We start from the raw sequence: 24,049 nt of genomic DNA, 5'->3' as shown, positions 1-24,049 counted from the left end.
CCCCACAGCACAGCAGAGAAATTCACACCATACTAAAACTCAACAATTCAGTGCAAGAGGTTTCCAAGTACCAGCAGTGCAGTAAATCTGAAAAATAGATTTTATTTTTAACCAGTGGTATTGTGACATCTTATCTGGCATAACCAATTACAGCAAAATTCATGGATAGAAACAAAATAGCAGATCTCTGCTTTTGGGTGCAGCATCATGCCCAGGCAGGCTGAGCACAGCACAGCACTGGCAGCAGGGAGTTTGTGCCCCAGGGGCTCCCTCAGAGGACAGACTCCAATGAACCATTCCCACTCACACACACAGACACACCCACACACACAACACCAATAGTTTTTAAAAATCTTTAGCAATATTTCTGCATGAAATCACACTGTAGCATCTACACAGAAAATGGCTGATAAAAATAAACTTGCTGTAGGTTTACAATAGTATATCTACATGTTTATTTGAATACCCAGACTGCTGGCCCAGCAGAAAAGGGGCATTTTTTTGTCTTGATTTTGTTGGGCTGTGGAGAGTTTTATCCTAGAGCACAACAGAGCTGCTCTCTTCATCTCAGCCCAGACCTTTATTGAACTTTTGGCCTGAAGAGATCCCTGGGAAGTAGCCTAGGAAGAATCAATGGCTTTGTCATCCACGTCCCATCCCTTTGTGCTGCCTCTTCAAACATGGGGCAAAAACACTACAAAAACACTCTCTGCCCCACAGGTAACAAGAATACAAAATACTGCAAAAGCCTTTCTCCTCACATACACGGGTACATTGCCCACACAGGATGCCTGCAACAAATTAAAGTCTAAAAATGTTTCCTCCAGAAGCCCTAAAATTGGGCTTCTGAGTTCCCCAGCTACAGATGGAGCACACAAACATGCTGAGAAACCTCCCTCCTGCCACTCTCTAACTCTGGGCACTTCACTCATGCAGAGTCCTAGAAAATACAAAATATTTGAACCACGTTTGTATTCAAACATACTCCCTTCTCATGTTTCCTTGGGCAGAGATCAACCTGCTAAGAAATAGCCAAGAAGCTCTTATGTGAGAGGATAAAAAAAACTTCTAGTAAATGTTAGTTTTATGTATATAAATATTTGTATTTATAGATATAGACAGTGAAAGGGTGATTGTGTGTTTATGCATGCTTATTTCTTTGCTTTGGGTTCCAATATTTCTAAAAAAAAATCTCTTCAGGAAATAACTTAAGTTCACAAGATACTATAGTCATTTCTTTAAAGAACATTTTTTACACTTGATCTCACAAGAAGCCTTTCCACCCAAGCTCTCCTCCTCTGCAGAGAGAAGGTCAGAACAAAGAAAAAGGTGCATGTTTCTCTGTTGTTGGACACAACATCCTTCCCTCATTGAAGCCTCCAGGATGGCAGGTATTTCACAAGGAGCTGCAGCACAGGAGGAAGGGTGCTGTGATTTTATGGCACTGTCTGAGGAACTGCCCCCAGTGCCATCCCCAAAAAGTAAGGACAAAAATCAAGCAGCTCTACATGCACATACAGCTACAACATGCAAAAACACACCACCTTGTAGGGAACAGAATACACAAACATGTGGCTAGCAAGGATCTTCCCCAACCTCTGGCTCCTGGAAGATAATGCTGAGAAGCCTCAGAACAAGAGGAGGAGGAAAGTGAAAAACACAGGAATACCCAATCCAGGGGTTGAAGTTGTTGCCTCAAAGTTTCTTCCCAATTACATTGAGTTCATGCCTTGCTATCTGGGAGCCTTCACTCAAGAACAGTGGGTCAGATTTCCACCCCAGACTTCCTTTCCTCTCTCTCCCCATTTATTTAAGGCACAAACATATTTACAGTTTCAAACATCTTTTCATGTTCCAAGAATCAGGTGCTGGAAGGCCTCTACACTCTTCTGTACCAGGAAGATCTGGATGTAAATCAGACACCTGGCATTGAACAAGAACATCCCTCAACCCCACCTTCAGTCCTGAAGAAAACAGAGGACTCTCTAAACCTGTAAACCAACTTTCATTCTTTTTGAGGTTACTCAGTTGTAGGAGAATTGATAAATGGCAATGATTGCAACCAAACCTTTAACTGTCACCTTCCTCACCTCACCCCAGCAGTGCAGACTGGTGGTGCACTGTTACTCTGGAAGAACTAAGTGCAGTCAGAACAGGTCTCCAGAGGCTTGCCCCAGGCTGTACACAGAATACAAGAGCATGCAGCATGTTTACATAGACTCAGCTTCCTTCCCTCCCCCCTCCCTCCCCAGTTCAACACACACAAAACCCCTCCACTAAGGAGAATATTGTTGTGATGAGGCACTTGAACGATAATTGGAGAGTCCCTATGAAAAGGCCTTCCCTTCACAGTGAAGTGGGACGAACAGAAGAGAGCAGTTTCTCAGGACTCCATCTCCTCTTGGTCAAGCGGGGGTGGCACAAAGCTGATTACTTCATCATAAGTCAGGCCTGGGGGGAGAAGTGGGACAGAAACTTAGCAGCAGGACTAGGACAACACTACCAGACGCACCTTCATGCAAGAAAGCCTGCAACCATCTCAAGTGATCTAACAGCATTTAAAACAAAAGTATTGTTTAATTAAGACAAGAAAAGGATGGTTACACCACTCTCAGAGACCAACACACACAATAAAAGATACTTCCAGAGCATTGAGGAGATGTAAGTTTGAAAACAAGGATATGTTTGTGTGCTCCTAGTAGTAGTTAGTTACCAGGGACTATGCTAAAGGTAGATTCACTTGGTGTAATGACAGAATCAACAGAATGCCCACATTTTTATAACTTTCTGCTGTGCCTCTAACCATGGCTTAGCTGAATCTCAGCTCATGGGATAGAGAAAAGACTGAGGGGAGACTCATCCAAGTCTGAGAGGGGCAGCTCCAATCTCTGCTCTCTATGAGCAGTGACAGCACCCAAGGGAGCAGCTGGAGCCCTGTCAGGAGAGTTGGGCTGGGTGTCAGGGAAAGCTTCCTACAGAGGGTGCTGGGCACTGCCCAGGTTCCCCAGGGAATGGGCACAGCCCCGAGGCTGCCAGAGCTCCAGGAGCATTTGGACAATGCTCTCAGGGATGCACAGGGTGAGATTCTGGGGTTGTACAGGACCCCTGTGTAGGGCCAGGAGTTGCACTCCATAATCCCTGTGGGTCCCTTCCAACTCAGGATATCCCATGATTTTACAACCACAAGAGAAGCTTACTGTCTCTCCCCTCCCCCAGACTCACTTTTCCATTCTTCAATCTCAAGTTCTCTGCTTTCAAAGGACTGGTCATAGGGGTCTGCCACGGGTTCATCGTCGGGGTCGTGGTACTGGGCGAAGTAGGCGTGGGCCAGCGCCTCGGCGGCCGTGATGCGTTTGTCCGTGTCCAGGACCAGCATCTTCTCCAGCAAGTCCACGGCTGCAAGAGCACCAGACAGAAAGGATTTCTCACATGAGCTGTGTGACTACTCTGAAATGTAAAGCTTCTAAAAGCCCAACATAGATGAGCAGTCTGTAGTTTCTCAGGACCCGCCATCATCCAGCATTTCCTTCCTCTTACACCCTTGGTCCACATGTAAACATAACCCTGCTCTGCACTACTCCTGCAACCAGAACAAAGCTTTGGGAATCTCCATGTCTCAGGACATGCTACCTTCAGTTTCAGGAAAATTTAATAAACAGGTCTTACCCAGGGGATTGGCACCAATAAACACGTTTTCAAAGTTCATTTTCGGCATGTAAGACAAAGACTGGATGTAGTTTCTTGCCTGTGGAAATAAATGCTCTGTTGAAGTATCAGACAATATCCAGCCAGCAAGACCAAGTACTTTTCAACCATCCTGAAGCACTGGTTATTATGGTCTGTCTCCTTGCTTACTCTGACACCTACTAAGCACATCAACATTACTCTGCCCCAACTAAGGCACTCAAGACAGTAGAGGAAGAGCTGATATTACTTGTGGTAAAGCAAGACTGGAAAGCAGAGATGTGCAGGAAGAGCTGACTCCCTGGTGTCCCAGCAAGGCTGGGTGCAGCCTGCTGTCCCTTGCTGAGCTGCACAACACAGAACACCATGCAAAACCAGTTCACAGCCAGGCTCTCCCGAGTCCTACGCATCTGTGGCAGAGCACGCACTGTCCAAATCTCACATCTTCATTTAGTACAAAGATCTTGCAGAAGAGCAGGTAGTTAATTGCCCACCCCATGCCACATGCAAGCTTTAATTCACAGAAGTGGTGAACACTCTGAGTGAAGCCCTGCCCTGCACATCCCCTTCCTCTGCTCAGATCTCACCTCGTGGCTGGGCATCCTGTTAATGAGATATGCAGGGGGCGTTCCCGTCAGACGCATGATCTGCTGAAGCTGGTTAATATCTTAAGTGCCTCGTCAAGGGCTTTGTTAAAAACAGTGCAAAAACCATTTCAAACAGAAAACAGTCGCATACAAAAGCATCTCTTCTGCAAACCACAAGGCAAAAGCCACACAGGCAGGGTCCACTAATTTTTTCAGCTACCTGAAATGTTCAGCAATTACAAGAGTGAACACTTAAAGCAATGGAGAATCACTGCTCAGTTGGTAACTGCCAGTACAGAAAGTATTTCTGTCCAGTGCAATTAGCATCACACTCCAACAAGGTTGTGTTCACATTTCCCAGCAGTTTTAAGCCATCAGAGTAGACATTTCCTGTGGCTGAAGCTACTCCACAAAATTTTCCCTGAGCTGTGCAGCTATACACAGCTTCAGGAAAATGAACAAAATTAAAACAGAAACAAAAACTCGACCCTCTGCACTGGTTACCAGCTTTTTTTTCCCCTTTTGCTTCATAAAAAGTGCTTAAGTTTCTTGTGGTGCAAAGTGAAACTGGCTCACAACTAACATCTTTGAACAGCTCTGAGTGCCCTTTGATGTGGGCTGGGTGACAGGAAGCATTGAATGCAAAATTAGCAAAACATTAGCATTGTATAAAACAGAGTTAGCAGGTATCAGTGAACAGAGAAAGTCAGAGTCAGTAAAGTAATGCAGCAGAAAACCCGAATTTGTTATAGTGACACGCAAAACCATCAAACACTTAAGAGTTTTGCTTCCCCCATACAATGGGTAAAGAGTAGAAACAGCATTTTACTGCCCTTTTTTTCATACAGACTTGCTTCAGACCCAGATAAGAGCAATTATTATTTTTATTGTGCAATAATGTTTAAAAAAAGACCCACTTCAACTTACACATGCAAATTAATCTTCTGCTTAATTTAGTCAACCTTCCATCTTATGTCTCTTGCTAATCCCCTGTACTTATAACATCAGAGAAGCCTTAAGGTCAGTTCACAGGGCAACCAAATCAATCTGGGTTATTCAGCTCTAACCTCTCCAAAGGTGGGACATCCCAGGGCTTTTTACTTTGGTGGCATATTGAGCAAGTTGACCAATTTATCCCAATTTGCACTGCACATCCCTTCAGCAGGGATGTTTTCATTTGTTTTATTCAAGGCTAATCTCACATTTGTATTTACAATTACCCTTACAAGAACATTAAGCTGCAGCACAACATAATCTTCTCACCACTTTCCACAGCTCTGATCCTCTGCTGCACCTCAGGAACAGCAGTGACCTCAGTGCTCACTGTGCATTCACCTGTTAGTCCCTGGCTCCGATTTATTCACTCCTCCTTCAGGAACAGGTAGAATTAAAGGCTGTTTCACACTGTCTTTGCACAAGTTCCCAGTTCAAGATTCCTGCAGCACAGCAAGTGGCTGAAAATGGAGGTCACCCTCCCAAAGTGACTGCAGGAAGCCTTTGTGCTGCTCCCTCGGTAAAAGGGCTCCATACAGCAACACCCCACACAGCACAAGTGAAGAGCAGACTCTGCTGTGTGCCCTGGAACAGCTGCTACAGAAAGGCACCTAAATGGCATTTTCTGCTACAAAAACAAAGATATGGCAGCAGTGCTTCAGAAATTAATCACACTACAGAAGGGACTGTGTGTGTTTAGAGGATAACACACCTGCTCCTATTTAGAAAGATCCCTGGGTGTGCAATCTGGAGAAATAATAACTGAGACAAGCCTCAAGCTCTTAGCTGTGAAAAATACTTCCCCAGTAACACCTGATGATACAATAAATCACAAAGCATAAACCCACAAACTGAGAGAAAAGTCACGAAGCAGTAAAATGAGAATATGGAAGAATAAAATCATAATAAAGATACACAAAGCATAAGAACTTAAAGCCATCCAAGAGCAAAGAATTACAAAGGAAGAAAAAAACCAAAAAATAAATCCCAACACATTCTACAGATAAGACTACAGGAGAACAACACACAAACTTGGGACTTCTGAAAGGGCAGATATTACAATCAAAGTGTAAACTCACAGACTCTGAGGAGATTTTCTTCAAAAGCTCAGGCCCTGGGGTTCCAACGAGTCTCAAAATGAGCTTCAACTGATCAATATCTAATGATGGACCATAAAGGAAAATGCTGGGAGAAATCAAAATGAAAAGCGCAACACATCACCCTATTAATGTTGAAAATTAATTCTTGCCAAGGCCTTGACTGAAAAGCTGTTTTAGGCAAACCATATTCATTCCTGTTGTTACAACTGAATATAACTGAGCTCTCTCTGTATCAGACAGATTGAACATCTTGTCTACAGATATCCCACATGCATGGAATTGGGCACTGCATCCTGAACTATTTTGGAACAGAAATCTTTAGCCCCACTGGCAAAGATGGGCTCCCTTGACGCTCCCTTCACCCCCTCAGGCCCCACACCAAGCTGCAGTTCACAGGATTAGGTTGCATTAGTGACAGCTGAAGTAAAGCAGAAGGCTGGAAAGGGTAGGCACTTGTATTAAGAAGAAAGTCAAGGCTTTTTGTGAACTTTTTGTGAGCTCATTCAGCCACTTCTAAAGCTCGGGAGGTAAGGAAATGATTGGACCCTGCAGCATCACTTCATCATGGGCACACCCTGCCCACGGCCAGGGCAGCTGAGCTGCTGCAGCTGGCACAGGCTCCTGCCCTGGCACCTCCTGGGGACCACCAGGGCAGGGGGATCAAAGCACCTGAACATCCCTTCTGCCCTCCAGACCTGCTGGAGCAGCAGGGAGAAACAGAGCAGGGGCTCAGGTTTTACACATCTCTGTGGAAAGCTCTCAGGATGGAACACTGCAGATGGAAAGAATGTTCTACCAGGAGCAGAGCTCCCAGCAGGCCACGTGCCAGCCTGAGCTGTCCCCTTTAACAAGGCCTGGGTGACAAAACACACGACTGAGGGGGGAAAATCCATCAAAGACACTTTTATGGCTAAATCTCAAGACACTAAGAAGACACAGAGCATCCTTTTTAAAACCATCAATGCATAATCTCCCTTCTTCCCTGAATTATCCTCCACAGGGAATTCAGACTCTCCATAATGTTTATATTTGCTTTTAAAATTATACCAAAGTAGTTACACAAATTTTTTAGACAATCTTGTTTTCTGGGATCAATGCCTCCCTGATGGCTGAAGATACAGCTGCAGTTCCTACTTAGAGTATCTTTTGAGTACAACAAGAACTTCAAAAAACCTTAGAAAACAAAAAAACCCTGTATGAAGGAAATTACCAATGCTTTGCTAAAGCCACCATCTTTTGAGGTAAACTTTAGACCAAAGTTTTATCTATCAAATTAATTAAGAGCTCTGCAATTAGCACTTTGTCAGAACAGCTGAATTATTTTTTCACTTGTAAAGTTACTTGTCAAACTTCTAGCTACTCAAGATCTAAAAGTAAACCCAGTATCTAGCTGGATTTAGCATAGCTGAATTGCAAACTCTGAAGAGTCAATGCTTAAAATGAGATCAAAGTATCCACTCCTTTAAGAGAATTAGCAAAGGGCACTCTACTAACCACAACTAGCCCATTTCAATTAGATTTTCTTCAGAGCTATTTAAAACAGTCTTTACTTCTTTCACTTATTCTTGTGCAAGCAGCAGTTGAAGTGCAAATTTTAGAGTGTTAATATGCCACAGTTCAGTTTAAATATTTAAGTTATTTAAAGGCATTTAAAAGCCTGTGCACTGGTGTGCCAACAATATTGCTGCCCTGTTTGCTAGTGGAAGATACTTCTCAGATAAATAAGAAAAAACACAGACTCTGGAACTGGCAGTGCCAAAACCCAACCCTGCTTCTGGTTTTAAGCCTGCCATCTATAACCTGCTGAACTGTAGCAATCTTTAACTACAGGGCCCATCACCTCCCAGAGAAATGAGCCACAAGCAATTAAAGACAGGAAAGAGATTCAGTAAATACAAAGCAGAAGAAAAACGCCACCACATGTGCATGGAGAAGGAAAGCACAGCATGCAAACCCCAAGTGCCATCTTCAAGGTACTCCCAAGGACTGATGAGGGATTCTAAAATTCAGTAAATAACCTGCTATCACCACCAACAGCAAATCTCACAAGATTGTAACAGCTTATTCAGGCAAAGCAAAATTCCAAGTTGTTTTAGCTGCCATCACAAGCAAGAATAAGGTGTATCAGAAGAATATGTAATTTCAGACTGGTTAGTTATCATGAAGTTTCATAATACTGAATAAAGACAGTAAAAAAAAAAAAAAACTCTCCAGAGTTTAAGGAAACACAAATCATGCAAAAATGCTAAACTAGTACAAGAAAAATCAAGATTTTCTTATTTTTACTTTATATGACTTTGTGCAAGCCAAGCATTCAAGCAAAGTCAACTTTCCTACTTATTTATATGAATATTCACATTCAGAGCTGTAAAAGTTTAATATATATGTTTAACAGAAACTGATCTTGGCATCAGACAGATACAACAATATCAACAAGAAAGCCTCAGGTAAGTCTCCCATGCACAGAATATGTTGAGTTGGAATGCCTGAAGGATTCTGATTTTTCATCAGCTCACTTTTTGGTTTCTGACTTCTTTCCCACAATCTTGATCCCCTTCTCCACCTACTGGCAGAGATTTTACCAATATTAGAGATCCATCTTTCCTCCAAATGCTTCTACCCTTAGATTACAATAGGAATAATTCAATTACCTTACATTCAGTTGTAAATATTAGAAGTACTTCAGCAATCCTGCAGAGCTAAGCCCAAATTAACCACAGGGTTTTTTCCTAAGAGTATCACAATTCTTTCTTTAAGTCAATGACAGCTGTATTTAGAATCTCTACAGATTCAGAAGTTTAAACTCAACATTCATTTATCAGAGGCACAACCATCACAGACAGCACTGAAGATCATAATTTCAGAGTCCAACTTTATTACTTACCTGATTAAATGAATTTACAGCTTACCTGCACTGAACAGGTGCATCCCCAGCTGTACAAAGAAATATGTGATGGACTGTAAATAACATCACAGCATTTCTGCCAAATCCTTGCTGAAAGGGACCAACACTTCAAACAAGAGAACCATCTGAACGGGGGGATGATCATCCTGAGAAGCCATTACATATCCTGTCACTCTAATTTTGGAAATTTAAGGCTACACGGTTGAGAAAATTTACATCTTGAGACCAAAAAGAAGATCTGTTTCAAATGTTCAGTTGTCAAACAGGAGCAGTTTCCAGCAACACAGAGTCACATTGCCTCCAACTGCACAGGGAATTTTCTAGAACTGCAGTAGATTTGGATATATCTCATCCTTGGCAACTGGACACAAGGCAAACATACCTTGAATTATTCATGTTAATATTAACTCCAAAGTCAGTAAGTCAGCAATTGTACAGTGACACTACAGGAGTTACAAGGGCAGATCTGTGGGTACAATGAAATTATTAAGAGCCCAGAACTACCCAACAGGATCTAAACCTGGAAAACCCCTAAAACTCTCTCCTAAAATAATGTACACATAAAGATTTCAAAAAACCTTTAAGACAGAAAGAAGCTGGAACTGACTGTTATCTTAATTCTCCTTGCTGTCTTTAGCTGTCAGCAAATCTGGAGTGAAAGCCATCCAATCCTTGGGTAAGGGTTCCATGCACTAACAAGATTCAGAACCATCCCCACTCCCCTTTTAGTTTTAATCTCATGATCAAAAAGCACAAACAAAAGGATTGAAAGAATTACAGTACTACAAAGTTTTGTCTAAGATAGGAAAGGATTTGGTCTGTTTTTCTTAAATCTAAGCAACTCAGAACAGAAAGAGCATTTAATTAAAAAGCATTACTGCCATTTGCAAATGAAATTGAGCATTTGAAGTAAATCATTACAAGCATCTGCTGGGAGACATAAATTAATGAAGTACCTTATTATGATAAAGCAAATAAATTAGATCCTAGAAGTAAACTTCATTTTGCATTGCAGATATCAGTGGCTTTAATTTACAGCTAAGAACAGAGTTCGCGAAAAAACTTCTCAGACTTGGAAGGTCACCATTTTGTTCAATTCATAAAAACCACAAAATAAATCAAAACCGTGCAGCATTTCTTACACATTGAAAATCCTATTACAAATATTTTACTTGCAAGAGTCAAGTTCTTTAAAATCTGAAGTGTCACTGTTGCTAGGGTTAAATAATGGTAACGGCTTAAAGGCTTTTGCTTTGTTTGAACGAACAATTCTTGGTATCTCAGTTTTTCTTAAAAGAAACAAAAAAAAATCTGTTCAAATCAACCTACACATGCTGAATCAACAGATAAAAATACACCAGCTTTTATTTAATTCAATTTCTGTCTCTGACAACAGCAAAATACAGCAGAGATGACTACACAGCACAGTACAACAAATTCAACAAATTTAGAGAGAAATGATGAGATGGAGTCAAGCAGAAAGAGAGGAGAGGATAAAGTTAAAGCACACTGAAAAGAGAGGTGACACTGTGAAAGCTGGAATGAAATCTTCTCCTCAGGAGAGAGTTTTGGAACCCAGATGCTTCCTGAAGGTAAATAAACAGAAGGCAGCAATTCCAACACCAGCTTTCTTTTCATCAAGTGTTACCATACTTGAATTAACTGACACAAATACTAACAAATTAACAGAAGTTATTAAAATGAACAAACTGTGGTTGAACTAATAAACTTTGGTACATGGTGGGCAGTGTAATTTTCTCTGGCAAATGAAAGCCAAATTTCTAGGCAATGAAAAATCTTGCCAGTAGCAAATTACACCCCAACCTTCTGTGGCTGAGCAAAAATTTTAAGTGCAACAATTTCCCAATTTCCATCAAGTCTCACTTCCAATTTCCTGGGGAAAATATGACCAAATTTCACAAAGTTCTCTCAAATTTGCCAAAGTGTCCTACCCAGTCCACTCTGATGAGGCAAAAAAAAATATTTTGGAAAGATCTTATTCAAGGTTGAATTTTCACATCAATATAAGCACACTGTGGAAGAAGATTCACAGTCAAGCATGGAAATGGAACCTAAACATTTCAGAGGAATTTTAATGAGAACCTTGGCACTAAAGAATCTGCAAACCCACTGCTTTCACAGCCAGGATACCTCCAGGAGAAAAGAAGAGAGGCCAGAAGGGAATCACATTTGCAAGAAACCTGAAGCATGAGAGGATTCTTGGCAGACATCCATGCAAGTATTAGCTAGAAACTCAACTAATAAATTTAAATAAACTTAAAGGAAAGTAACAAAGAGTATATAAATCTAATGAGGACAACAGAAAATAAAGAGGAACAGATGTGCAGCAAAATCAAGAACTCACCTCTTTGTACTGTGATTAAAAGAAGCTATTAATTTAAAAACAAACACACAAAAGTCCATAACTAAACCCAGAACTTATTTTCTTGTCAATTATGTGAAAATTAAGATCTAATTTCAATTTGAAAAAAAGAAATTACTTCTAAAGGATACGGTCTGTGCCAGGGAACAATGTTCTTCCAGTCAACAGCTCAGCCATAATGCATCCCACTGACCAAATATCAACTGAACAAAATAAAACAGAAAACAAAACATGATGCATAAAAATACAGCCTGAGCAGAACCATCCCATCCAACCTGGGCAAACAGCTCTGTCCTGAAACAGTCTCATGGCACTGATGCAACCTGAAATACATTGCAAGCTAACTGATACTGTTCTGTGTCATCTAAAAATTGTACAGATAACAGATTTCAAGATCAGGCAACTCTCCCTTCCAGACTATAACATGACCTGAACACCAAAGAGCTGGGGAGGAATCTAAACCAGCAACGAGGAAGAAATCTGTCCAAGAGGACTCTGAGGAATGGCTTTGCCTTACATAAATGCTACCCAAACAACCACCAACTATTTCACTGATGATACAAGACAAGCCTATACACATGCAAGAGGGGGAAAAAACCCCATAAGATACTGATATATGAAATTGGGGTGGCACATCATTTTCTTTGGTGCTCTCCTGTACAAGAACTATTCTCAGACTGTGATTTTCTTCTCTGCACCTGATCTGCAAGTATTCCTGGTGAGAAGTTACTGGAAACTGTGAGGAAGATAAATCTGTGAAGAAGGGGCTAACAGGAGAGGAAAGGATGGGAGATTTGTCCACTTTTCATCATTTCTTCACACTATAGTTCCAGACATTCTCCTCAACCAGACGCATTCCAGTCACTTATTTTAAAAACCACTCTGCTAGGAAAAGCAAGGGCTAAGTGCTGACAATATTTTGCTGATTGCAGTTTCAAAGGTTCATAATCCTGGTGAATGCTATCACAATGATTCTTAACTTCCAACTGACAGAGAGCGGTTCAAACACCAACTCCAAAGCATAATTATCAAGAGTGCCAACTTATGCAATCAAATGGAGGAGCACGTGCAAGGACAACCCCTTTTTTCCCCCCTCCTCACAATTCAGAAACTTGATAAAACACAACTCTTGTGCTGGCTAAAGGCATTACCTGTCTGGTTGTAGTGCATCCAGTTCAGCATGATCTCGGGAGCTCTGTACCACCGGGTGGCCACGTACCCGGTCATCTCATCATCCGTGTGCCGGGCCAGCCCGAAATCCAGGATCTGCAAACACAGAACAACAACCACTGCAGGCAGCAGTGCAAACCACCCAGCACAGTCACTGAACTGGGCACACGAGAGGGGAGAGCTGCAAAAACAGATTATGAAACCAAATTTCACAACCCGTGAGAAGACACTAGGCTAGAACAGCATAGGACTCAACATAATCAGAATTATGTCTGGGTATCTTGTCTCCAAAACAAGTAAACACAAACTAAAGCTGTTAACTCTGCACTTTCATGATGATTCACTAAAAACACGGGGTCAGATACAAAAACCACATCCTTACAACTCTACAGCTGGGAAGCATATTATTACTTTTCTATGGAAGTATTTTCAAAAGGAATTGCTTTGACACTTAAGATGCAAGGGATATTCGCATTACATTCACTCAAATCTCAGTCAAACAAATCAGATTTTATAACTACATTACCTTCAGCTCACAGTCTTCATTAACAGCTAGGTTACTGGGTTTTAAATCCTAAAAAATTAAACATCAGCATTAACAGTGGAGTATGTGTTGTTCCACAAGCCTGAAGTAGATAAAATTGTAAATGGAGATAAAAATAGAAATTCTAACTGAGTGCAAATACTAACTTTGGATAAATTATTTTATCAGAGTCAGAAATCTCTTCTGTGGTTCTCAGAAGTGTCACATATAACCAAAAATGGATAAAGGCAACACCAGTGCTGCATATTTGTATTTAAGAGATCTAATTAACAAAGGAAAATTATGGATCTTGACAACCACTCCCCCTGTTCAATCTTTTTACTACTTAACCAAAACAAAATCTCAGAAAATTTTCTCTGGTTTCTCTTGGTACTACATTGTAAAATTCATGCTTCATTTTTTGAAGATATGTTTCACTACAGGAAACAATCTTAGAATGAATACTCACCCTGTGTATTATGTCAGCTGAATGGATGTACTGTAAAATAAGATGACAAAATTTAAGTAACAGTCCAAGCAGCCACCTCCTCATCTCTTCCCTGCAAAATAGTGCCCTACCCCAGCCCACACAATTCAGATGCTCCAGTCTGCCTGCAGAAGGAACCAGCTGTGTGTCTGTGGGTTCCACCAGGTGGGTGTTCCAGTTTGCCTCTCCTTAGGAACACCCAGGAGTGCTGCCACACGAGTGGAACAACACAAGTAAACAAAACTGAGGAAATGGAAAATCCATTGCCAGATCAGAGGGCATCACAGTTCATCATTTTCTAGACTCTGCCCATAGGAGCACACAAAAATGATAGGTAACCTTACTGATGCAGAGCTCCAGAGAGGCAGAAGTGAAAGAAGAATAATAAAGTGTTATTCTACAATACTTTAGGGAAGTTACAGAAGCCATATGCACACATCTGAATCTCTGAGGATGTAACATGCACCAGGAACTCCCACCCCCCATGGGGAGCTGTCCCCATTCAGGGAAGACAGGAACACTCACCTTCAGGCCTCGAAGGATCTGGTAAATGAGAAACTGCACGTGGTCATCAGTGAGCTTCTGGCATTTCACAATGTTGTTCAGGTCTGCTCCCATGAGATGTGTCACCAAGTACCTGTGAACAAAAGCAAACACGTGGGCTATGAAGCAATCTCTTGAATAGGATTAGGATAATTCCCTATAAATCTCCAGTCTCAGAGCTGACTGTCCCAAAGCACGTTGTTCAATGAAACATAGATTGTGACACTTTAAATAACAGCAAATTGAGTGATTCCAACAGCATTGGGCAGTAAACCACAGTAAGTGAACAATTCTGACAAGTCCAACAGCTTAGGATATACTATAACTTTGTGCTGGAATTCAGGATTCTTTGTGAGTGATAGCAGATGAATTAAAGAGACAAATATTTCTGTCATAACCTGGGAGGTGTAAGGAGATACAAAAAACCATTTTGTTGCAATCTTCAGAGAAGTTACCTACACATCATTGAATTCTTCTAGTGATTTGGCAGGGGTGAACACGTCCAATAAGCCAATCACCTAAAAAGAAAACAGTGAAAAGCTGTGAAATATATTTATAGCATACTACAGTTACTGAGACCCTTTGTGGCACTGAAGTATTTATTCCAGTAGATGTTTCATTTCCATCTGTTCAGTGTTGTGCTTTATGCAAGCTAACAAGGCCTCCTGGAACTTGAAAACCTGAGGCAGGCACATGTGAGAGCTCTGCAGCTCCATTTACTTGCTCAAATCATCATGAACTAGATATGTAAGATATTAAAAAACACCTTATGTCCAAGCCCCTCAAAGCACCATACCTTCCACATTTGCTGGTGTGTTCTGTACCCCATAAAACCAATTTTTTTTTTTTTTAATAAAATTGTAGTCTAAATAGTCATGACAGTAGCACTAATATGCCTGCCTGAACCAGCTCTGATCATCTCTGCAGGATTTTTAAATCACAACCTACATAAATTTCCCACAGATAAATGAAGGGATGATGAACTGATAATATATATATATCTGTAAAAACGACTTAACTTCCTTTTATTAAAGATAGGCTCTTTGCAATGCCAATCAAAAATATTAATGAGTCTCAGACAGTTGTAGTCATAAAGTAAATTTCAATGCTTAACCTTATTAGCTTTATAAAGCTTTATTATTTGAAGAATGTCTCAGGCATGAGAAAAAGAAACTCCTGAGTACTACTGGGATTTTTACAAGGCTATGTTATGACAGGACAAGGGGCAATGGCCTTCCACTGAAAAAGGGCAGATGTACATCAGATATTAGGAAGAAATTCTCCCCTGTGAGGGTGGGGAGGCCATGGAATGGATTCCTAGAGAAGCTGTGGCTGTCCCATCCCTGGAAGTGTCCAATGCCAGGCTGGATGGGACTGGGAACAACCTGGTCCAGTGGAAGATATCCCTGCCATGGCAGGAGGTAGAACTCAATGATCTTAAGGACCCTTTGCTATTTGTATGGATATTAAGCAGGACCAGAAGTTACCATTGCTGAGACAATGGTATTACACAGGAAGAATTACTGACAGTAGCACACAAGTGCAACACAAGTTCCAGGGATGTGAGCCACGCTAAAAACATCAAGATGATTTATGGGCTACCCGATGCTGACTGCAGTGGTCAGAAACCACCACACAACCATTCCTGCCACAGCAGAAGTTCTGAACAGATCAACCAAGGAGAGCCTTACAATCAGACTATGCTTGCTTGGCTTTTTGTGCCAGGTAACTGTCCTGGCTTTGCTCAGCTCATGTCCAAAGAGTATTCCCCTTCTGCCAAGCCAGAGTTTGCTGGGACAAAAGAAATCAAGAGCCTTCCTTTCTTCTTGATGTCCTGACAACTCTAACCAAGAGCTGGTTATGAGAATTTTTGCTCCACTCCACACAGAATTTGTTCCAAACACTATGCAGTATAAATATTTTGGCATGTTATTGTCACGCACAGAGCAAAATGCTCAGGCAATTGTTCTCCATACCAAGTGGAAGGTTTATAAAAAATAATTCAATGTTACATTTGCCACATTCATGTTTGTTTCCTTGTTGATGATTTAAGTAGATGGCTCATATAAACAGCCATCTAATTTCCACCCCTTCATCACCACCCCTTTTTTCCTCCCTATTTTACCCACAGGAATTTAATGAATGTCTGCTTCATAACTTTCTGACACAGGCAAGCCAAAAGAAAAAATTGTTAAAAACCCTCCAGAAGACACTAAAAAGAAACTTTGGAATTTTTCTTTATTTAAATAAATGCTTAACACTACAAAAACTGCAGTTTACTACAAGTAACCAAGAGAATGTGACACCACCTGTGTCCCAAATCCTTATGATCCTTGGTAAGTAGTCATTTTGAGATTATTCTAGAAAATACTATTTTTTTTCCATACAAAATTTGTCATTGTGGGGTTTTTTGGGGTTGGTTTTGTTACTCTGCATGATATTCTACAGCTCTAATACACTGGACTACTGCAAGCTTTGCATTCAGCATGAGGGAAAAACCATATGCACCAAGAAAAAAGCAATCCTGATGGATGCTCAGTCCAGCTTGAGGAAAGCCTCTGCTGCACTCACATTTTCGTGCTTCATGTGCTTGAGCAGCCGCAGCTCCCGGTAGGTTCTCTTGGCGTGGATGATGGACTGGAAGGGCCGGGAGAGCTTCTTCACTGCCACTCTCAAACCAGTTTTTGTGTCAAAGGCAGAACTGCAACACAGAGCAACCACATTAGCAAATTAACCCTTTATGAATGCCTTCAAATTCACACTTGTTCTAGACACTGAGTTACAGGCAACGCCATTCCTCCAATTCAAATTATTTCTAGGTATCCTGGTCTATAACCTGCATGCCACCCAAAATCTTCACAATTTTACACAATTATTGGTTTCTGGAGAAAATGTTTAAAAGATGAGTCTTGTCCACACAGTAAAGGGAATTCTTGTAGAAAGAGAAATGTTTATGACTTTGCTGTCTGAAGTGCTCTTAAACATAATTAAGCACTAAAACTCTGGAGAGAAGAGTACTTGTAAAAACTATCACTATTCCTAAACATACTTTCAAACACCACACTTGGTCACAAAATGCTATGCTCAATATACTATTTTTGTGGTTTAAATTCACACAAAAATCCAGGACTTGTGCCTAATAAAATCAGTTATGATTGTTGTTAATCATAACTGAAGCTGAAATTAACTTTCTTTGGTAAATCCTGTCCAATCACCAAGTTCTTGTAAAAAAGTGCATGTGAATGAATGATACGTAGCTGTACATTACCAAAACTTGTCTCTTTAGTGGAAACCTTGTACATACGAATAGTATTTTTTCTTAAGAGCCCATGAGGACTTATTTAATCCTACTCAGTAACAATATATATATATAGTACAGTAAAATTGTATTTTAAGTAATTTCTTATGCAACTTATAAAGGTCTGTCCAAAAGGAAGGAGGAGGAGAAAGAGAGGATATGAAATCAACACTTCACTCAAGGTAATCAATATGGGGAAAGTCTGGCATGGAAAGAGTCATATAAGGACAATACTGGTTGATTTTCCTGTCCTATTTATGATTCAGGTAAACTCCTGATTCCATTTAAAAGTAAGTATGCACTAGTTCTTGATAAACATCAAGCAAAAAGGAATGCTACATATTCATAAAGATAAAGTGTGAAATATAAAGCTTAACTAACAAAGCTCAAAACCAATCACAAGAGCAGTCCTAGAATAAACCCACAATTGCATATGCAAACCACAACGCCCACCCCACCAAAGGAGCTATTTGAAATAAAGGCAGCTGTCATTTACTTTTAAAGCAACCACCAGGAATAAACCTGCAGAAAGACTCCTTAGCTCAAATTTGCCCAGTTTCCAAGGAATTTGGTAAGTGAAGTTCATGAGAAATAGAAAACACAACAGCAGCACCCTCCTATGAGCAGTGACCCTTCCCCCAGCCCTGGCAGGGAATGGAAAAACCCTCTGTGCACAGTGGAAGAAGAACATCTCCCTTTCTATAAAGGGCATGCACAGAGTGGAAAGACCTCTCTGGAAAACACACAGGAGTACACCAGGTCACAGCAGCAGCAACCTGCCAGAGCTGAATTACTCCAGCTACATCACACTGGCTCAAAAAACACCCATTAGCAACTACTTCCACATGCAAGTTATCCTTTACACAAGGATAACTTTTTTACAAGGATAACTTGTGTGCCAGGCACACAAGAGGAGCCATCAAGCATTCACTTTTTAATGTTGATTTCAAATTCTCAAGTTTTCACACATCGCTAGGGAAAAAAAAAAAATCAATATTTAAGCAGCAATGCTTCGTGAAATTTAGAATTCAATTTTTTTCAGCCTTGGGTAAGAACCACCATCTTGCAACACACAAATATTCCTAGTTTGGCCGGAAAATACATGCCAGTGTTTTACTGATACATAAGGTGTTTTCTAGGACTTAGAGCAAAAATAAGAGTAGTCATCATCACTCAGCATGTGCTGTTGTAAATTAGTCATGGATCTTCACCAATTTCCAAACATTTCAGGTACAAAATGCAGCAAATACCAGTAACTCATCTTGAAAAGAAGGGGATCCCCTGCATCTCAAACCTCCACAGATCCAGAGTCAAATTTCTCCTTTGGTTTCCAAGATTTTGAGCTTTTAGAGCCACCAGACATAAGTTATTTCAGGATTCAGATGAAATTCAATTTCACGTTTGGTTTTAAATTACATTTTTGGGGTCATATCAAGTCACTGTGCTGTTTTAGTAGCTGTACAATCTCCAAGGGAAATGCAGTTAGCAGTACTGGTTAAACAGCACAATGCACAAGCTCAGGAAAGAAAATTGTGGATAACTGCACATTCACAATCTAGACTTAAAGTCAGAACACAAAAAGTCTGGTCATATTTGAGGCCTAAAGACTATTTCCCCACAGATAAATCACGCTGAGTAATTTTCTGCCAATACAGATAACTGGCTAAAGGTTCCTGCAGAGCTACAGAACAGCTGTCAGCTGGAGAATTTTACAGAACACTAAGCTGCCTTTCATCACAGACTTTAAAACAGCTGCATTACACCGATCACATTTCAGCTAAAGAAGCCCAATTAGGAAAAAATTGCATGATCCACAGTTTTAAAGCCCTTTTAAAACAAGATCAGCACAAATTTAGAATTTATCACACTTTTTTTTTAACCTCTTACATAGTACTGTGCTGTGGCAAACAAACTGCATCCACCTCACTCTAAGTGAGCTAAAATTACAATTCTGATCTAACCTGAATTGAATCCAGAACACAGGTGGTAGAAGAAAACAATTACTTTAGAGACCCAAGTAACAAGGTTACTTATGAGCACAACTTATTTAAATATTAAATAATCAGAATGTCAATTTTTGTGCAAAGACTAGTTTGCTAAATATAGCGGCTCATTGCTAGTGCCTCTGCAAATACCCAAGCTAGTTGAATCTCCTTAGTGCTACCTGGGAAGTTAATTTATGCACTCCTAATCAGACAGGAAAACACAGCACCTGGCAGTCTATTATTCACTGCAGTCCCTTCTGTACCTGCACTTTAGTCATCACCCTCCCAACACACTATAACAATTGCAAACATTCTCCTGTGCTAGATTAGCTCCTAAGAAAGCTGCAATAAAAATCTCCCTATATAGGACAGATGTGCTCTCACTAATTTCCCTTCTTAAAATACCAAGTTCTCCTACAGTCCAAGCTCCTTGCCAGCCCTTTCAGAGCTCTGCTCACAGCTTTTCTGTGCCTGCCCTTCTCCTACTCAACTCTCCCCTCCCCACACATCTTCTGCCAATCCTTCCTGTGTGGCTGCTTCATCCCACTCAGTTTTACAGCTCTGTTCCTATCACTCCTCACAGATCTACCACACCTTGCTGGAGGAGCAGGCACCTGTCCCTCCAAGCACCCACAGGATTTGGAGGCACTTGCACGCTTTGATAAGGGATTAGGAAAAAAATCCACAGAGGAACTGTTTCCACAAATGTGGCATTTAGGGTTATTTCATTTCCTCTAGACCCTAATGTTTTAAAATTTCTTAAATCTATAGTGTTTCTCCAGAATTCTCTGTATCCAAGAAATTCAGACTCCGTGTTAGTACAACTGTGGGTTGAAATGGGAAGAAATCACAGGTTTTGGAGGGCTGTATCACCTGACAGTGTATTAAAAAAAAAAAAAAAAAAGATAAAAAAAGATCTTATGCAAGATTTTGAGGCATTTGCCTTTAATTAAGGCAATACAGATAGCTTGCAAAGCAAGTAAACCAAACCCCTTATATTACAAAGGCATCAATACAACAAAGAACAGCTGCAAAAATATAACAATTAAGTAAACTAAGAGTATACCAAATGTGCATCACAGCCTTTTAGAAATTGATGGGAAATTTGTGAAAACACCATTTTGCTTAGCTCAGAGCTGGCTGAACTGTGAGACTTCCCTCCAGCACACGCAAGAAATGAAGCAATCCTCCCCAAGTGAAGTGTGAGTCACCAATCAATCCCATCTCTGTTCAGCAACTTCCCACTGCAAGATGTTGTATTGTCTAGGCCCCTCTCCCTACGTGAAATATTACAAAATGGATATATCAGGAACTCTTTTTTTCAATGCAGGCCTGGTTACAAAAGCCATGCAAAAGACTGTGTTGAATAAATACACAAAATGTTGCAAGAATGAATGAAACAGCATTTCCTACAACAGGTGCCATGGCAATTGTTACGTGACTTAGGAAGAATCAATCTGAGGATATGCGTAGATTTTTCTCTAAGTTTTGGAAACAAATCCCTATTTGTATCTCTAACACTTGTAGTTCTTAAAAAATAGATCCTGAAAAATACTTGAGCTGGCCATTTGAACCTCATTCTTGCAACACTGCACACCACCCCTCAGAAAACACTGCAATATTTGCTCTCACTTCAGGCAGTCCTGCAGAAAATGCCTCTCCCTCCATCCACTGACTCCCCAGTTGTCAGGTTTGTGTATTAGGGAGTTCCAAGCCATATTCAAAGCAGCTTACAACAGCTCCATAGTCTAAGTGACTCATCTGGCAGCTTAATGCTTCCTTTTTTATTCATTTTCCCCTCCACTTTCTGGAGATGCCTCATTTTCAAATGCCTCATTTTGACAACTTAAACAACAGAGCATTTGATTACATTTGAATATAATAATAGTGAACATACATGAAAATAGATTTACCATTTTAAGGATTGTTAAAACACCACTATGTACTATCCCAACAGGGATACACCAAACACCAAATGAAATTAGGTGGCTTTTTACTGGAGAGGAAAAAAATCTCTAAAGGGACAGAGCAGAATAAGTCCTCGCAGGAATACCGTAAGTAATATGCATCACCACTTGTAGCTTAATAAGCATCCATAAATATGCAAAAGTTTTTGTCGTTTTCTTGAATTTTTCAATTTTGACATACTTTCCATATCACTATATCTTTTCTGAAAACTATTTTTAGAAGAACATACAGGAAGCCATTAACATGGACTGTAAAAAAAGTCTGCCACATGTCTGAAATTGCTTCCAATACAAAACTGTTTCACTTGGTCTGAATAAAGTTGCACAATCTTTCAAAGTTTTGACACAGCAGAACAGGAAATTCATGATGCAAAGTCTTTAGTTACTGGTTGAAAACAAACTTTGCAACTATTACTTATACAGTGGAGTTTACAGGGAGGGAGAAAAGAAAATAGGAGTGGGGTATATGATGTAGAATCAACCTTAAAATACAAAGGACAAGGCACCAAGCAAATTTATTTCCCATTACATTTCAGAAGTTGCATAACTCTGTGACACCGACAGGGGTATTTATCAGCTGTGTCAACAAGGTTCTTCTTTCACCAAAAGAAACCTGTCTATTCCTTTCCAATCAAAATTATTCTATAATTATATTAAAAAAAAAAAAAAAAAAAAAAAAAAAACAAGAAACAAACCAAAAACACACCTCAGCAAATATACTGGTTATTCTCACTACAAAATTGACCAGCCTGGTTTACTTTTATGAAATGCAAGCCTCTGCACACTTCAATCACAGCATTTTAAAAAATGCAAGTTATTTAAGCTCAACTCTACCAACAATTTTATAACAGGTTAAGAACAGCTGAGCATTTCATTAAAACTGTAGCATGTCCAAAGGAGCTTATTTTCTGTACTAAGAGAATGCAGCATGTGTCCCTCCTTATAATAAAACTGATACCCATAATGTAAATTTGCATACATTAATAAACACATATGCATGCCTGCTCCAACAAAACAGCAAAGCAGCTTTGTAATTATGCACCCATATTTCAAAATTCTGCTCACACTTTGACAGAAGCAAAGAACACAGAATAAAACCCAAAGACTCAGGTGGAAGATGTTTCTTAATCAAAGGAGGCAGTAATCTGTGCACATTTAACTAAATGACTGCTAAAGTCTAAGAGTCAAACCGATTCAAATACTACCTTGTCTTTAAGGTTAAGCCAAGCATGCAGCTCTATTTATGTTTAATGATCCACCGCAGTCCAGCAGAGAAGCTACAAATTAAGGACGCATTGTATCTCACACATGCAGCCTGGTTTGTTCCTATTAGGTAAGCATTAAAAACTAAACTCTTCAAGCTCCCTGTATTCCTGCAGGTCTCATAGCAGGACTTTACTCTCCCAGGGAGCACATGCTGCAGTAATTCTATAGCAATAAAACGAGTCCTCCTGTGTTCATCTATTATTGCCAATAAAATATCGGTGCTTGTAAATCCACTATTAACAAGTCAGGAATACAAAAACAGCCCTCCCTACATTCTATTTCTTGCCTATCAACAAATTCCGGATGAAAATACAACTGACTCAAATACAATTTATTCTTCAGGTCCAGAAAGAAAACTGGGACAAGAGCTGCCAAGCCCTTAGCTCTGCAAAGCCACCTATGGCGGGGGGGGCTTTCCAGGCTGCATCCCTCTGCACTGCCCACCTACAAACTGCAAGAAATCACAGTGAAATATGTCCGTAAGTCACTGAAATATATCCATATGAGCTCATTCGGGGCGGGACGGGGGGGAGCCGGCAAGGACACATTATTATCTTCCCCTGCAAAAATGTTTCGGAGCCACCTGCCATGTGGTGCAATCCCCGACGCATTCCAAAGACGAGACTGCGGCTTCCCGGCAGCACCGCGCGTAAACCCGGGAGGAGAAGTGTCTCTTGCAGGAGGCCGGGGGGACAGGAACCCCCGGGGCACGGAGCAGCCCCGCTCGCCGCGGTGCCCGCCCCGCACGGACCCGGCAGGGCGGCGGGGCAGCGACCTAACGCGACCTCCCCCGCACTGCCCCGTCCCCTCCCTGCGCTCACCACACCGAGCCGTAGGCCCCGGAGCCGACCGGGGAGAGGTTCTGGTAGCGCTCGGGCACCTCCCACACCGTCTTGTTCAGCTCCTGCCGGTAGAACTTGGGCCGCTCCTGAGACATCTCGGTTGCGGAGCCCGCCCCGCCCGGCCCGGCGGGAGGGGGAGGCTCTGCCTGCGGCTGCAGCAGCACCGCCGCCGCCACTACCTCCTCCTGCTCCTGCAGCGGCACCAGCGACTTCTTCCTTCCTTCCTTCCTTCCTCCTTTCGCTCCCTCCCCTCGGCGCTCCGGGCGGGGGCGGCCCCGCAGCAGCGACGCCCCCGCTGCCGCCGCCGGCCGCTCCC

The 24,049-nt window shown here is 41.2% G+C and overlaps 1 protein-coding gene and 1 long non-coding RNA gene across 3 annotated transcripts; one reads left to right on the top strand and one right to left on the bottom strand.

Moving 5' to 3' along the window:
- Positions 1-86: 86 nt before the first annotated feature.
- MAPK14 (mitogen-activated protein kinase 14) lies at positions 87-24,049 on the bottom strand. Of its 2 annotated transcripts, none has more exons than XM_021536019.2 (12): positions 23,713-24,049; positions 16,947-17,076; positions 14,835-14,893; positions 14,358-14,469; positions 13,815-13,844; positions 13,349-13,396; positions 12,804-12,918; positions 11,784-11,855; positions 6,344-6,423; positions 3,667-3,745; positions 3,223-3,396; positions 87-2,451 (listed from the first exon to the last, which is right to left on the bottom strand). In XM_021536019.2, exons 1-12 carry the CDS (start codon positions 23,826-23,828, stop codon positions 2,384-2,386), a joined length of 1,083 nt encoding a protein of 360 aa, XP_021391694.1. In that variant the 5' UTR covers positions 23,829-24,049; the 3' UTR covers positions 87-2,383. The 2 variants fall into 2 exon arrangements, with proteins under 2 accessions (XP_021391694.1, XP_021391693.1); XM_021536018.3 differs by lacking the exon at positions 6,344-6,423 and adding an exon at positions 4,272-4,351.
- Positions 16,601-23,263, top strand: LOC116184504 (uncharacterized). Its single transcript, XR_004149262.2, has 3 exons — positions 16,601-16,711; positions 21,616-21,712; positions 23,234-23,263. It is a non-coding gene; the product is annotated as an uncharacterized LOC116184504 (long non-coding RNA).

Source organism: Lonchura striata, chromosome 30 (assembly GCF_046129695.1).
Source record: "Lonchura striata isolate bLonStr1 chromosome 30, bLonStr1.mat, whole genome shotgun sequence".
NCBI classification, from domain to species: domain Eukaryota; kingdom Metazoa; phylum Chordata; class Aves; order Passeriformes; family Estrildidae; genus Lonchura; species Lonchura striata.
This window is presented reverse-complemented; position numbering and strand designations above follow the sequence as displayed.